Consider the following 14,191-nt stretch of genomic DNA (forward strand, 5'->3'; position numbering starts at 1 on the left):
CTCTCTCTACCTCTCTCTCTCTCTTTCTCTCCCTCTCTCTCTCTTTCTCTCTCTCTCCCCCCCTCTCTCTCTCCCTCTCTCTCTCCCTCTCTCTCTCTCTCCCTCTCTCCCTCTCCCCCCTCCTCTCTCTCTCTCTCTCTCCCTCCCTCTCTCTCTCTCTCTCTTCCCCCTCTCTCTCTCTCCCCCCTCCTCTCTCTCTCTCCCTCCCTCTCTCTCTCTCTCTCTCTCTTCCGTCCTCCTCCCCTGTTCTCCTCCTCTCTCCACCACTCCACCATTATGGGTCACCCAATACAGGTCCTACAGGCTGCCGTCTCCCAGTACCACAGGTCATGATCTCTGACCCCCAGGCCCAGCGCCAGTCAACCGGTCAGCTCCAGAGAGAGAGGGTGTGAGAGAGAAAGAGAGAGAAACAGAGGGTGAGAGAGAGAAAGAGAGGGTGAGAGAGAGAAAGAGAGGGTGTGTGTGTGAAAGAGAGGGCGTGAGAGAGAAAGAAAGGGTGTGTGTGAGAGAGAGAGAGTTAACTGAGCTGGATTTCAGGCAGCCATCAGAGCCCCCTCAGTGTTGGAGATGGATCAGAGGTGTAGCTAGCTGGCCGATCACAGGCAGAAGCACACAAAGGCAAAGTGAAAGGGAGTTGAGCCTCATAGAACCTCTGCTGGGCAACACTAGGCACTAGCGAGACGCGGGGAGACTCGTCGCAGGTCTGTTATCTGGATTGGTGTCCTCTCCCTCTGCGCCTGCTGCAGGTAAACAGCTTCATCTTATTGGGGGAGGAGGACGTTGAGAAGTTCAGACGAGAGCAGGCAAACACGGTCTGGGGATTTAGTTAAAGGCTTAGTTAAGGGCTGTTCATAGTCTCAAGAGATCCTCCTTGAGAACCAAGCAAATTGCTAGACCACCGAAGAGGTTCACTAGAGGGAATGTGGCAGACCGTAGCCCTTCAAAGGAACAAAAGCTCTTGGTAGCAGTGTTTCTACAGGGCATGAATATTAATGGACTCCTGGGCTCTGGAGACTCGAGGAGAACTTGGGTTTCTGGAGATAGAGGACAGGTGGAAGTGGGCAACAGCTAGACTCTTCCTCTTTTCTCACTCTCCACCTTCTCTCTCTCCCTTCTTTTTCCTCCCGCTCGCAAACTTGCGGCGCGTCTTAATTCCCCATGCGTCCTTTTGTCTTCCCCGTTCTTTGTCCCTCGATGGCCGCGTTCTCTCCTCCCGAGTCCGTCCCTGTCCGTCTTGGTGCTCGGTACCGCTGTTCTCACCATCGCTCCCTGTCCAGCCAGACTCGTGTTTATAGCGCTCCAGGCACTCTGCTCCAATGAAACTCCAACATATATATGACCGGTGCGTTTAGAGGCAGAAGTGATGAGGGTACAGCCGTCTGCTGGAGGACGAACCCCACGATAGCCGCGCTCTCTCATCTCCTCAGACTCCAGACTCACCACTCATATATTTCAGGGCTTCACTGCCGCAGCGTTGATACCAATCAATAATGTTTCCCTCATTCCACGTTTTTAATGAAACCGATCTATTACCAGAACATCGTGGCAATTTGTGTTCAACACATATGGCAAACGGCTTCTGTGGAAGTCGGCAAATTAATTAAACTGTCTTGTCTACAGTAGATCGATAGCGACCGCAGACAAAGTGAGCGCTTTATCATCGGAGCACGGGAATAAATAACTTCCTTCTGTGCCATATAATGGAAACCAAAAGCCAGAAATATTAATTACGGTACAAATCCTTTTTATTACAATCCCCTCTCCTGCCAGCTACAGAGACACAGCCACTGTTGCTTTAACGTGTTCCCTCTGCAGACAGAGGGGGACATGTTGGGGATGTACTGTCCTGTATAGACAGTCATTCTGCACATCTATCTATCATTCTGCACATCTATCTATCTATCTATCTATCTATCTATCTATCTATCTATCTATCTATCTATCTATCTATCTATCTAACTGTCTGTCTGTCTGTCTATCTGTCTTTGGATCTATCTACATAACACAATACAAAAACATCATAAATCAATGCATTTTACACATTCAAACTGCTAAACGTTATGGCAACATTATTTAAAACGTGCACAGAACTCGACTTCAAATTATTTATTTATCACATTTTTTAATTTGCCCAAGGAGACTAAGGCATCCAAGTTGAAGATCTCTAGGAGCACAATAGCTATAAAAATAGTTTTTCCAGCTCGGTTCCAATGCACCTCCCGTTACCATGGCACCCTGCAAAGAGTGGTACGCTCAGCTGAACATCTCTCCCCTCCCTGCAGGACACCTGCTCCAAGAGGGTGGACGAGAGCCCAAAAAATTATGAAGGTCATGTCTCACTCCCACAATGTCACTGCTGAAGCCAGACAAGTGCCTCTGCAGTCCCAGCGCCAAAACTAAGAGTCTCTATCCTCAGGCCGTATGGACTCTCAACACAGTTCTCATTCTAAGACACACACACACACACACACCTACTTGCACTTTGAATACTGCACACACTGTACTGGCACCGATGCCGTTTCTGATGTAGTGTTTAGTCTCGGATACTTTTTTATTATTATCTACCTCTTCTCTTTGTTATCTCCCCATCTATTGTTTTTATTATTCTATTGTTAAATCTACTGCCTTTATTGTCTTATTTTACTGTTTTACAGTATAATAGTGAATTGAGCTGCCCCCTTTCATCCCACTGCATGTTTATGTTTTATGTAACCTTGAAATCCCAAAAGCCCATATTGAGTTCTCAGCTCCTCTAGAGTCCTATAGATCAACTGAGGGGATAAACGTTCACTTAAAAGGTATCATGATGGTCTTTTTTGTGATCAGTGAATGTTTACACTATTCCTTCAGTTTTCCTTTTGGGGCTCTGTTATTGACTTGAATGATGAAGCCCTTTGACTATGTGACAAGAAATGCAAAGTTAATAACAGGTTTAAGATGTACTGTATGCCTGTTCAAAATGCACTTGCCATCACATACAGTAGCTGCTTCCCCCCTTCTATTTATGCCTGCATCGCCCCCCCAGAACCCTAGATTCGGTATTGAACCAGCCGCCATAAAGAATGAATGGAGAAATGTAAAAGTCCCAACTGATTGGCGGTCAGTGGGCGGTTATTCTTTGTGCTCATAATGACCCTAATGAACTCCAAACTGCTCAAAAGCAAATAGCTAGATTTTGTAGGCGGAGGGGAATCTAATGATGTCCACCTCGTGACGTGTTCAATTTTACTGACTGCTAGATTGACCATTAGAGGACCAATTACATTAAACAACTCCCTACTACTGTTCTGATCACTAACGTTTTTAGCATAATTGAAAGAAGTAGAACATAGCGAAAAATGTGTGATCGAAGATGGTGGAAGAGACGTTTATCCTTCCTCATTATTTCTTAAGTTTATAAAATAATTACTGTGTCGCATGGGAAAATATTACAACACTCAACAGTCTGACATTTAAAGCTCAATGAGATTTTCTATAGTTCAATATTCACCTTGACTTGCTATTAGTTTATGAATTGGCCTTAGAAAGACCCAAAAATGTTTGTGACATGAGACTGCATGAGACCCTGTGACTGGCGGGAAATCTTGTGGTGGAAACGGAAGTAACGCGTTCTGCGTGTCACAATATCAGGAAGACAACAAACACTTCGCCCCGCGAAACAAAATCTACCTGCACATAAAAGAAAGAAGACCGGTATTTACCTGCATTGACGCCATCCTTCCAGAAAGTAGCTACAATCTTCCAATCCAGTCTGCTCCACGCGCATTTGTTATAATTTTTTCCCCCATCATTACAGCGAGTGAGTGGGGGATTGTGGGAAGTGTGGTTCTTAAAATGCAGTGCCGAATTTATCGCGACCAGAGGGGCTGCCAAAGTGCAGAGTTATCTCATGTAGCCTTAAGGTACACATCGGGTTTTGGTGGCAGAGGGCTCATGTTCAAATGCATGAGCTGGTGTTCTTGTTTTTTTGGGGGATACCACACCTCCTCCACCCGTCTCCCCCCAGCTCCCCTCCATCCTGGCATGTGAGGGCAGAGGATGTGATCTTAAGAGTTTGCTGAGTCTCTCCTCCCTGCTATGGCTGTGATGAGGCGGCCTGATGTGTCTCCATGTATTACAGCTCTGGTTGCTCCTCTCTTTGCGGTGGGAGGAAGCAGGCAGCGGAGAGGAGGAAGGCAGGCATCACCTTGAGCTGCGGATTCTTTCATTTTCATTTGAGGAATCCAGCAGCAACTTTTTGCGCATCAATAGATTTTCCACGGCGCTGTGGGACTTGGAGATAATGGGGAGAACTTTGCTATCAAATATTAAAGATGCTATCGGGGGCCCCCCCGTGACTGCCAATATCAATGCTGCTGCGCTGTAGTGTGAGTCTGCTCTCTGTTAGATCCGTGTGTGTCTGTGTGTGTGTGTGTGTGTGCGTGTGCGTGCGTGCGTGTGAATACGCGCGGCAGCTTTATTGTTTTTTTGTACCATTTGTCTCGCTCCCTTTCTTGCACAAACGCAAGCACAGCACACACCCACAACGAGTTTTGTCTGAGCGAGGGCAGATGCCGAGGGACCTAACGAGGCGGGGTCAAGGCGTGGAGCCAAGCGAATCGAAGCCGGTGGGGGCGTCGGCGGCTGATGAATTGAGAAGTTAATCGGCCGGACGTCTCTAATGGCCCCCTACGTAAGAGGGGTAAGAAAGGCAAGAATAAAAATAAATTAAAGGAGAGAAAGCCTGGGCCTGTATCCATCCGCAGGGGCCTTGTGAGCTATCGATCGCACTGGGCTCTCAGAGCCCTGATGGACTGTGAACGACGGAACGCGAAATGCTCGCCTGAGCGGATGGCGGCCGAGTCTGACTGGCAGGGGTCCAGCCACGGCCGCGCGAGTGGACGTAGGAGCAAACACGCATGCGCGTGCATGCGGCGAAACCTCAAGTGCGCTATATTTTTCGATGCCTTCTAAGTAGAAAGTGTATTCTGTAAACAGCGGCCCCCCGCTAACGAGCGCCGAGACCTCCAGATTCGCTCGGGCGCTCGGTGGGAGCGACGCTGATTTCTCTTTGGTTTTCTCTGCGTGAGGCAGGCTCGTCTGGAGCAGACAGCAGAGAGTCTGGGCACCGTTCAAGGACTTCAACGGGTCCTGCATAGTGAGCCCCATAGAGGAGGGAGGGAGGGATGGAGGGAGGGGGAGAGGGAGAGAGAGAGAGAGAGAGAGAGAGAGAGAGAGAGAGAGAGAGAGAGAGAGAGATGTGGCTGTTTCAGATGAGATGTAAGCTAGCCTCACTGCTGGGCTTCAAAGACTTGTGTTTCTGTTCTGACGCGGAGGCCTAGGGTGTTCAAAGGGAGCTTTGATTGCGATTTTTGCTCTCTGTATGTCTGCCTGCCTGCCTGCCTCTCTCTTCCCCCCTCTCTCTATAAATACATCCCCGTCCGTCTGAGTCATCTCTCCTTTGTCTCCGCAGATCGTCTTCGAGGCGGCCGTTTCGTCTGAGCGACGGGGCTACATTGCCCTGGACGACATCCTGCTGCTAAATTACCCCTGCTGTAAGTACTGTACCTGACACCTCCTCTTCCTCCTCTTCCTCCACCACAGAGCATACATAGCCAGTGACCTTTCCAGAGAGGGAGAGAGTCTAGGGATGGTCGCAGGACCCCTGGACAGAGCTCATAGCCCAGGGAACTGCGGGGTGGGGTGGAGGGGCTGGGGGGGGGCGTTGTTGGTCTGCTCTTGGTACCGGTGACAGGGGGAGTGCATAGCGTGCGCCCGCCCCATCCGGAGGTGTGTCGGCAGCACAACAGGACGCTTCCCTTCTCAGCGGCTGACCTTCTCACTGGTCGGCCGCATGCTCGGGCTCACCGATGTGCGCTCTCTCTCTCTCTCTCTTTCTCTCTCTCTCCCTCTCTCTCTCTCTCTCTCTCTCTCTCTCTTTCTCTCTCTTTCTCTCAGAGCTGATGCGCTGTCCTCCCGGGGACAAAGGCGGTGTGAGCGCCGGGCATCGATGCAGCCGACGTGTTTGCGTTTATTTTTCCGTTTCCATCCAGGCATGAGCGGAGCTGCGCTTCGGGTCTGGGCGATGTCACACACAGATTTCACCAGTGTACCTCTATCTGACCTTCAGCTGCTGTTCCCAAGATTAACTACTGTAGCTTCAGTGGAGACCAAATACTCAGTGAACAGACAGGAGCCCCCCCCCTGCCCCCGACCCCCCCCCACGCCATCCCAGCTTCTTCCGCTCCACTGACAAAGTGCCTGTCATGGCTAGCGCTGAACCCCGTAGACTGCCAGACACGGTATGGAGGCTGGTGATTGGTCACGAGTACTGGCTCTCTCTGGCGGGGATAATCTTGTTTGAGGAGCCGAACTAAGGGAAAATGTTAATGAATGGTAATGGATGGCGTTTATGAGCTCATGAAACTGCAAGAGCTTTTACACCCTCTTAAAAACAGCCAGACCCTTAAATCATTCAAAAGGCCTCCTAAGATGTTCTGAGCCCTCCCAGGAAAACTGGGAAGCTCTCGTAAACCTCTCCAAAACAATCAGGCCTTTTCCAGATAAGCTCATATCAAACTTTTACTACTTGTCCTCAGTCACCCTAAACCAGGAGCAGCCACCCGGTTTCCATGGTGACTGGGGATGGATTGCTTGGTGGCACAGTTGCCCCGGCACCCTGTGTGCGACGGGGACTCCTCTTGGCCCCAGCGCAGATGGCAACGCTCGGGCCCCTGCCGTCTCCATTAAATAATCAGCACTCTCATTAGGAGGTGCTGCGCCTGCCAGGGGCTTCGGCGCTACCTCACATACGCACCTGCACACACACACACACACACACACACACACACACACACACACACACACACACACACACACACACACACACACACACACACACAAAATCAGGTATTGCACACACACACACACACACACACACACTCTCAGACGTCACAAACTAGGGCATTCCCGACTACTGAATTTCAGTAGCCATCGACTACTCCCCCAAAATAGTCGACTAGTTGGTTTATCATGGGGTTAATGCCTAACCACCAGGTAGGGTTTGTAACTGGTTCTTGCTGGGTTTAGTATAGTTTGCTGGTAATAATGTACGGCATGATGGTAATAATAATGTAAAAATAATAATAGGAATACCGTCAATTACAAGAGGGTTACTGCGTAGGACCCCTTATTTTAAAAAGGATGAAACAACAAAGATGATGAATTATTTTATTTTTTTTGCCATTGGGGGCAGCTATGGGTAGTTCACCTTCTGTTCTGGAGACCTGCACTGGGGCCTGGACCGGTGTAGCACAATCCACAGACAGACGGACACAGAAATACTAGGCCCAAGGGCTGTTTACTAAAACTAGAGGGAACAAACAAAAGGTAGCAACTACACGAAGGAGTCTAAGGTGGGGGGAAGTGTGGTGAGCGTCTAAATTGAGTGAGGTGTGTGATTATGCTATGTGAATGCGTGTATGTGCTAAGTGACGTGTTGATAATGTGCGTGCACCTGACTATCACAGTGTCCAGTCCGGGGTCCGAAGGGGGCAGTCCGAGGGAAGGGCGAGGGTGGCACTGGGAGGTCAGTCCGTGGGGTCCAGGTTCGGGGGAGGGGCCGTGGAGACACGGGAGAGGCAGGGATCCTGGGAGACATGAGAGGGCTGGGGCCGTGGAGACGCAGGGGAGAGGAGTTCTTGGGGCAAAACAGAAAAAAAAACAAATGGTAAGTAGCGAACAAGGAGAACTAGGAAACGTACACGTTAAAGCCTAATTTATACTTCGTGAACCGTGAGGCTCATTTTTGACTCATTGACGTCATTCGGAACGTCACAAGGCTGTGAGCCGCTTGGCTCGTACCACCTCACATTTCTAGCGGCTCATACCGCGTCATTATATGCAGCACATATTTGATTGGTTGACTGGCCTGGAGAGACGAAGCGTTCTGTGTTGCTAGGAGATGAGAAACATTTTCTTGTTTGGTAACAACATAGCATCACATGGACACAGCAGGGCACGGCTCATTGAGTATAAATGCACAGAGCTATGAGCCGTGAGCCATGAGCCATAAAATGTGGCTCACGAAGTATAAATTAGGCTTGAGGGAGCTTGTCAGTGGCGTCACCGCATGGGTTCAGTACGTTCAGCGCTGAGCGCAGTTCTCAGCGTCTTCTTGTAGCGGGACCGGCTGTGGCTGATTGAAGCTGCTGATTGCCGATGGGCAGCACCTGTTGCCGCCTCGAGCCTGGCTTCCCGGTACGGGGAGAAGCTCGGGCGCGGCTGGGGATGAAACCCGAACACCTTCGTCGTTTTTATATATATATTATGTTTGTTTGCTTTTTAAGAAAACGACTAGTCAACCAGCAATGCACAGGGTTGACCAGTGGTTTGATAGTTGACTAGTCTGCGAAACCCCTAACACACACACACACACACACACTTGCCATAAGCAGACTAGGCTGGCACGATGTCAAGTGCAGCCTCTTTCTCGCGTTCACATTCCAGCACGCTTGACATTTCTTTGGATTTCTCCAGAGTCTTAATCTTTATTCAAGAACATTTGTTGTGGTCCAATGAAATCTCTCCCTGATTTAGAAATTCCTTTGGGTGCAACACAGCAAACGAATGTACCAGATGGGGCCACAGACTACAATTATGTGAGAAAGTTACTTCTCCGTTGAATGTTTTAATGAGGACCTATAAAACAATATGGATTCTACATTAAATTCCCAGTGGGAGTCTAGTGATTGTACAGAGGACAGCCACCTGTCAATTCAAGGCTGCTCTGTATCCGTGCTCACTGGAGGAGAAGAAAGACGGAGAGAGAGGAAGAGAGAAATGTGATTAGGGGCCAGAGAGGCCATCTCTGTCATCCCATTCTCCTCCAGATGTCCGTTTCCATGGAGACTCATCATCAGCTAGTGAGGTGTGTGTGTGTGTGTGTGTGTGTGTGTGTGTGTGTGTGTGTGTGTGTGTGTGTGTGTGGAGGGAGAGAGGAGAGAGGTGCCTGTTCCTCCCTCTGGGCAGGTGAAAGTCACACTCAGACACAGTCAGACAGTCGTTCGGTCAGTCAGTCAGTCAGTCTCTACCATGGTGGCTTGTCTCCTTCTGACACCCCACTGCCTCCTCACAATGCACTACAAAAACTCATTAAAAATGCTAGATTTAGATGTGTAATAGTATCCTAGAGGCTTTTAAATGTATGGGAAGACTGGTGTTGTCATGAGTTGATTAGACTTGATTAACCACCAGTGAGAAGAAATCATCACGGTGGCATCCCTACTGTATCCCTTCTTAAACCTTTTTCAGTTCAATCTAGATTTGTTTCATAGCCTACAGAATAGTAGGCCTAGAGATTAGAAACCATATATCTCCTGCCGATGAATAGTTAGCATCCCAGTTTTGTATGTATGGCTTTTTCAGCTATGTTTTAGCCTATTTAAGATGTAAAAAAAAAAAAAGGAGGAAAAAAAGACATTACTGTGATACCTTTACCACGGCCTGATAGGGTGGCATAGATCCTTTACCTGATACCTGATAGCCTGATAGGGTGGCATAGATCCTTTACCTGATACCTGATAGCCTGATAGGGTGGCATAGATCCTTTACCTGATAGCCTGATAGGGTGGCATAGATCCTTTACCTGATACCTGATAGGCTGATAGGGTGGCATAGATCCTTTACCTGATACCTGATAGCCTGATAGGGTGGCATAGATCCTTTACCTGATACCTGATAGCCTGATAGGGTGGCATAGATCCTTTACCTGATAGCCTGATAGGGTGGCATAGATCCTTTACCTGATAGCCTGATAGGGTGGCATAGATCCTTTACCTGATACCTGATAGCCTGATAGGGTGGCAAAGATCCTTTACCTGATACCTGATAGCCTGATAGGGTGGCATAGATCCTCTCGATTCATCATAGCAATAAAGAAGTATTTAAAAGCATCAAATCCTACAGTGCATTTTGTGGCTCTGCGTGCAAGCAGGACATTTTTGCAAAATGTATTCTAACTAGACCAGTAGACCATGCTACATGCTTCCACCGACTTCCATGAAAATCAGTCTGGTAGTTTTTGTATAATTCTGCTAGTAAATAAAAAAATAAAAAATGAGGTAATTACTAAAACATGCAACTCTCCGTACAATGACACACACTGTGTCACAGACGCACAATGCTTGGCGTTATTATACCTTTTATAAGTTTCATGTTTATCTGACATCTAAATATGATTGTAAATATGAGCGCCTCTCCTAACTAGGCCGACACCGATTTATTTTGACGGCAAAGTGAATGGACCAGCAAAGGACTTGTCTGGCATGAGCGAGCGGAATGCGACAACGGGACTGAGAAGGGCTACATTTCAACCAGACATTGCAGTGAAACCAGGTAGTCAAAATAACTTACGTGATATAAAATGGCCACCGCAAACGCGGGCATTTTTGATGATGTCCTCAGTCCAGTCCGTACCATGGATGTATTGGTCCGTACGCTTAATAACGGCGATTTCGTCTGTCTTCCTCTGCTACTTTTTCAAGAATGTGCGCGCATACTTGTGCTGACTAGGCTGTAAAAGGGTCTATAATTAACAAATATGACCCACATTCGTTACATAACTTCTATAACATCCAGTGACAAAATATGTCATGGTACCTTGGTATGTCCACACCAAGGAATGAACTCACAACCTTCGCGGTGATAGGCAGCGCACATGGAGGTATCATATAAACAGCGCACTATCCACTCGGCCACTGATGACCTGGGAAATCTGTGGAGTCTTTTTGTTTTGATGTTCTGGGACCACTGCCTCTTGTGGTACAGTTCCAACTTATACTGTACCTGTGCTTACACAATGGGCCTTTTGGAAATACTGTAGCCGAGTTTGAAGTGCAAATGAAGTTGCCTAGACTTCCTTCTAAAGCCCACAGGCTGGGGCGGGCTGTACCTCTGTGAGACCTTAAGTGTGTGTGCGTTTGTGTGCGTGCGCGCATGTGTGTATTGCGTTCATGCGGCGTCGATGAGCTGTGCCACTTTCACCGAGCGCGTGTCTCCTCTCTCCTCACAGACAAGGTGCCCCACTTCTCTCGACTGGGGGACGTGGAAGTCAACGCCGGGCAGAACGCCACCTTCCAGTGTGTGGCGACGGGCAAGGCTGCCGAGGAGGAGCCCTTCTTGCTGGAGGTGAGAACGAGGAGGAGGGGAGAGAAGGAGCAGAAAGAGGGATTGATGTGTAGGCGGGCGGGAGAATAAGTGTCTGCCTCCGGGCATGGAAAAAAAAACGTGTTCTTTCCCCTGCGACATGACATGCAAGTCCGATTAGAGGAGAAAGAGCTCTAATCCACTCTGTCTGCAGAATTATAAAGGTACTCTCATGGTCTGGAGAGGTGCACTACATGTGGAGAATAATTGAGTCTTCATGTCTGTAAGTGTAAGTGTCAAACCATGCAGCATCTGCTCCTGTGGCTGATAGTTTGCCAACCTAGCTCTAGCACTAAGCCTGTTCATTATTCAGTCTGAACAGGCTCCAATGCCAGCCCTTTTCCGAGATGGGCAATGCCAAAGGAGTCCTCAGCGATTAGTTCATCCCCTAACCAATCACGGTGCGAAGTTTAATTAAAAGAACACATTCAAAGGATGCTGATGGGCCCAGTTGAATATGGTCTTAACAAACTTGCCTGGTAAAATAAAGGTTACAAACAATAATTACAAACCTTTAAAACTCTTTACAACAAATGTCAAGAGCCCTTAAGCTCAAATGTTCATTTAAATGCTGTTACAACAGTAAAACTCACTGTTGATAATAAGTAGCCTATACCCTGTAGGCCTACACATGACAAATAAGAGCTTGAGCTTCAGCCTACCTGTGATTAAACAACTAGGCCTACACAGTAGCAAAGCTCCAAAGGTTTGAAGCCTACCTTTTTTTTCTCATAACACACACCTCCTTTGCCTACAGTATGCTGGATGGATTCAATCATCTAGGCTGGATTTTTATAACCTGGCTTCACCAGACCCAATTCACAAAAATGCAAAGAGTCTGGACCTGCTGAGTTTATTTTCGATTTGCAAGGGGGGTGTTATCAACGGTCGCAGACCAAAATGCCTCTGGACGCAATTGGATAGACCTATAACCAATCAGAGCAACGAAACTTGGGTTAGTCGTCGTATCATCGCATCAAATGGGTACAGTCGTTGTGTGAAACCCACCCCATATTCGACTAGAAATGGTGCTCTGAGAGCACAGACCTCCCGCCCATGAATACATTTTGTGACTGTATGCGTGTGCACGTGTGTGCGAGCAGGACACGCTTGGCATTACTGCGTTCGTTAGGTCAACAACTTTATGCCAGTCCATCTGTGACCTTCCCATGTTGAGATATTGCCGTTTCAATTCCCCCCATTGACAATGAATGGGGGAAATGTTTCGCTCCTGAGTCCAAAAAATGTCCACAGTCCAAAAAATGAATGGAGGTGAATGGCCGGCTGTGTTTGGGCGGCTCGTGGACACGCCCGGTGATTCGGAATCGCTAGTAGATTTTGCATAATCCTGCTAAAGAACCAACCCACCAATCAACCAACCAACACGCCACCGAAAACATTACCTTCCGCCCTGTGCTTTGCTGGGGTGGAGGTACAGTAATGTTCGGAGGTGTAATAAACGGTTGTGTTTGGCACAGCAAATGTCTGCCAGCTGGAACTCAGTGGAAAGGGAACATGGCCAGAGCGATCTGAGGAGAGAAATAGAATAGAATGGGAGCTCACGTGATCAGGATGACGAAGCCAGGCCTATTGTCTCTCTCATACACAAACCAAATCGGAGCCTCCTACGCACCCCGTCTCTCCCTCTCTTTGTCTCTCCACCTCTATCTCTCTCTCTTTCTCTTTCTCTTTCACTCTGTGTGTGTCTCTCTCCCTCCCACGCACCGATACGCATTCACAATCATGCCACTTCTGCGTGAAAGCCATTCAGATAAAGTTGTTGACCTGTGCACGGGTCAGTTAACCTGACCGTTGTTCCATCCTCTCTCTCCTCTGCGTGTGTTCTTGTGTGACGGCGTGCGTGTTTGCTTGTGGCGGCCGCGGCGCAGCGGCGTAACGACGCGCTGGCGGCGGCGTCCTCGGTGGCGCGGCTGAGCCACAAGCGCCTGACCTGACAAGCGCATGGCCACCTTCCAGGTGGAGGCGGAGCGAGGCGAGCAGGACCTGTACCGCTGCATCACCCAGTCCTCCCAAGGCGAAGGGTCACATGGCCAGACCGATCTGCGGAGAGAAACAGAACGGGAGCTCACGTGATCAGGATGGCGAAGCCAGGCTATTGCCAACCCGCCCCATAAAGAAATCTCTCTCATACACAAACCGAATCGGAGCTAATATTATGTCAGAAATACATCTTCAAAAGTATTTTCCTTGTCCTTGAAGCTTGTGCTTTTTGAGATGATAGCAGCGGGAAAAAGGCCTTGTGCAAATCTCTGTGCGTACACCAGGCGTCCATCCCCTGTGTTTTCCTCAGCTTGCATTTTTGTCTCCTTTTTCTTTTTCCCTTTTTTTATTGAAGCTCTGTGTTTGTTGAGCTGCCGTGTTTTCAAGAGTTCAAAACCACAACATTTGTATCCACTCTGTGGTTGACAGGTATGCACACACACACACACACACACACACACCCTGGAGGCACTTCTCCTTAACAACAGAACGATTGCACTACACACATTTTCTTTTGAGCACATAATGCCAGACTGGGTGATTGTCTGAGTGGCCCATCTGATTAACCTACAGTACATAGCTGAGATACACGAGGCACCAACTCTCCACCACCTACCAGTGTTCACATTTCCTCACAAGCCTATTCTACTCATTAAGTTTGAAAACGACTTCTAACAAGCAGAAAATTGAGATCTATCACAAGCCATTATCGCCTTCTGTTTCCTCATTCGTTGTCTGTTTGATCAGTGTTGTCCTGTGTTCTATGAGAATACTAATTTCCTCAATCTCTTTGATCTCCCTGGCACTGAGGGAATCCTTACTGGACTCACATGAGTGATTTCCCAACCCCCCACCCCTCCCCTTAGATAGTCAAAACTAATTGTTTGCATAAAGTTTCTTATTCATTGTGTTATTTCCTTAGTGTCATTTGTCCTCAATCACTAGGTTCTATTTTTGATACTGTTTAGATCTTAGACCGCGTCAACATGTTTGTTTTCATCTGATG

At 48.2% G+C, this 14,191-nt stretch overlaps 1 protein-coding gene across 1 annotated transcript in view; it reads left to right on the forward strand.

The window, feature by feature from the left end:
- The window catches only part of LOC311322978 (receptor-type tyrosine-protein phosphatase U-like), a gene marked incomplete at both ends in the record, with an annotated part of 178,953 nt that overhangs the window by 87,272 nt on the left and 77,490 nt on the right, over nt 1-14,191 (forward strand). The window contains 2 exon segments of the mRNA XM_084455098.1: nt 5,453-5,534; nt 11,051-11,166. Coding sequence (XP_084311224.1) covers nt 5,453-5,534; nt 11,051-11,166 — 198 coding nt within the window.

Source organism: Borostomias antarcticus (genome assembly GCF_949987555.1).
Source record: "Borostomias antarcticus genome assembly, chromosome: 21".
NCBI classification, from domain to species: domain Eukaryota; kingdom Metazoa; phylum Chordata; class Actinopteri; order Stomiiformes; family Stomiidae; genus Borostomias; species Borostomias antarcticus.